This window comes from Otolemur garnettii, unplaced genomic scaffold, assembly GCF_000181295.1.
Source record: "Otolemur garnettii isolate 467f Iridium unplaced genomic scaffold, OtoGar3 scaffold00185, whole genome shotgun sequence".
NCBI lineage: Eukaryota > Metazoa > Chordata > Mammalia > Primates > Galagidae > Otolemur > Otolemur garnettii.
Genome location: NW_003852580.1, coordinates 94,442 through 95,693, shown reverse-complemented (window position 1 = coordinate 95,693; position 1,252 = coordinate 94,442). Strand labels below are relative to the sequence as shown.

Sequence of the window (1,252 nt, the reverse complement as noted above, 5' to 3'; positions counted from 1 at the left end):
AACCTGCCACCCACAGTATATGGGGCCAGCGCCCTCCCCACTGAGCCACAAGCACCCAGTACTTGTGGTTTTATACAATGTCTCCTTACATAATTTAAGACAGGCAGCCAAGTACAATGGCTTGAGCCTGCAATCCCAGCACTTAGGGAGGCCAGGGCCAAGGACCACTTGAGGCAAGGAATTGGGAGACCAGCCTATGCAACACAAGGAAACCTCATCCCTGCAAAAAACTTTTTAAAAAACCCATGAAACTATTTAAGATCCAAGACTTTTGCCATTGCATTTGTACTCTAAATACATTTACTTCAGACGCTTGGAAGAAACTTATTGTTTTAATTAACAGACACTTTGACTTAGCTACCAAAGAACTGACCACAAAGGACTTCACGTAAACTAGTCATTTATTAGTATTGGTGTTGATAACCGGATTCCAGTAGATGTGCCCAGCTGCATGGAGGTGATGAGCGAGGGGAGTGGGCGGCGGGGCCTCACTTCTTCCACTCCTGCTTCTCGTAGTCCCACTTGGCGGCGAAGCCCTGGATGGGGTTGACCTTCATGTCAAGCATCTTCTTGGTCTGCTTGGCCACCCAGTCAGGATCAAAGGTGTGTGGGACGGGGCCGTACACTGCAGTTCAAGACAGTTTTGTGAGACAAGGCTGTCTTTACGGGTTGCTTCTACACTAATACCGTCCGTGGGTTAGATCCTGCCCAACACACTGGGACTTCAGCAAAGCCACCTGCTACTCTACACCTGCTCAAACACGTGGGCTTTTATTTCTCAACACTGACAGACAACTCGTGATGCTTTTAAATTATTCCTTTATTCGTAAAAAGGGAGCGACAAAATAATTATGCTAAAAGCTGAACGTCTTCTCTGCAGGCTGTAGCTAACAGGGTCTATAGGCACAAAGCACAGAGCTGAGGGTGGCTTGCGAGACCAAATAGAAAGGCTCAGGCCTGTTAGCAACCTGCGGCCCAAGCTCAAACGGAAGGTGTGAAATATACCTGCACAGACTGCAAAAACACCTGTCCTGTCTGAACAAAAAGAACTCAGAGGAAACACCCTTAGCATGAGCGGGCAACCCCAGCAGTGTCTAAACAGAAACTCTACGGTTGGCTGTTGAGATGCAATCCCCGTAAGAGTCGAGACAGCCGTCCAGCAAATGAGTGTCCTACTTCTACTCGGACCCTCCCTAGTCACCTTGTCATAACCAACTAGATAAACTGCTACTGAAAACATGGACGGCTCCAC

At 48.0% G+C, this 1,252-nt stretch overlaps 1 protein-coding gene across 1 annotated transcript in view; it reads right to left on the bottom strand.

The window, feature by feature from the left end:
* Positions 1–383: 383 nt before the first annotated feature.
* LOC100964630 overlaps positions 384–1,252 on the bottom strand; it is a 7,258-nt gene continuing 6,389 nt past the window's right edge. Inside the window, exon 4 of the mRNA XM_012812018.2 lies at positions 384–628. Within this exon, the coding sequence (XP_012667472.1) occupies positions 489–628 (140 nt within the window). The 3' untranslated portion in view covers positions 384–488. The remainder of the gene's footprint in view (positions 629–1,252) is intronic.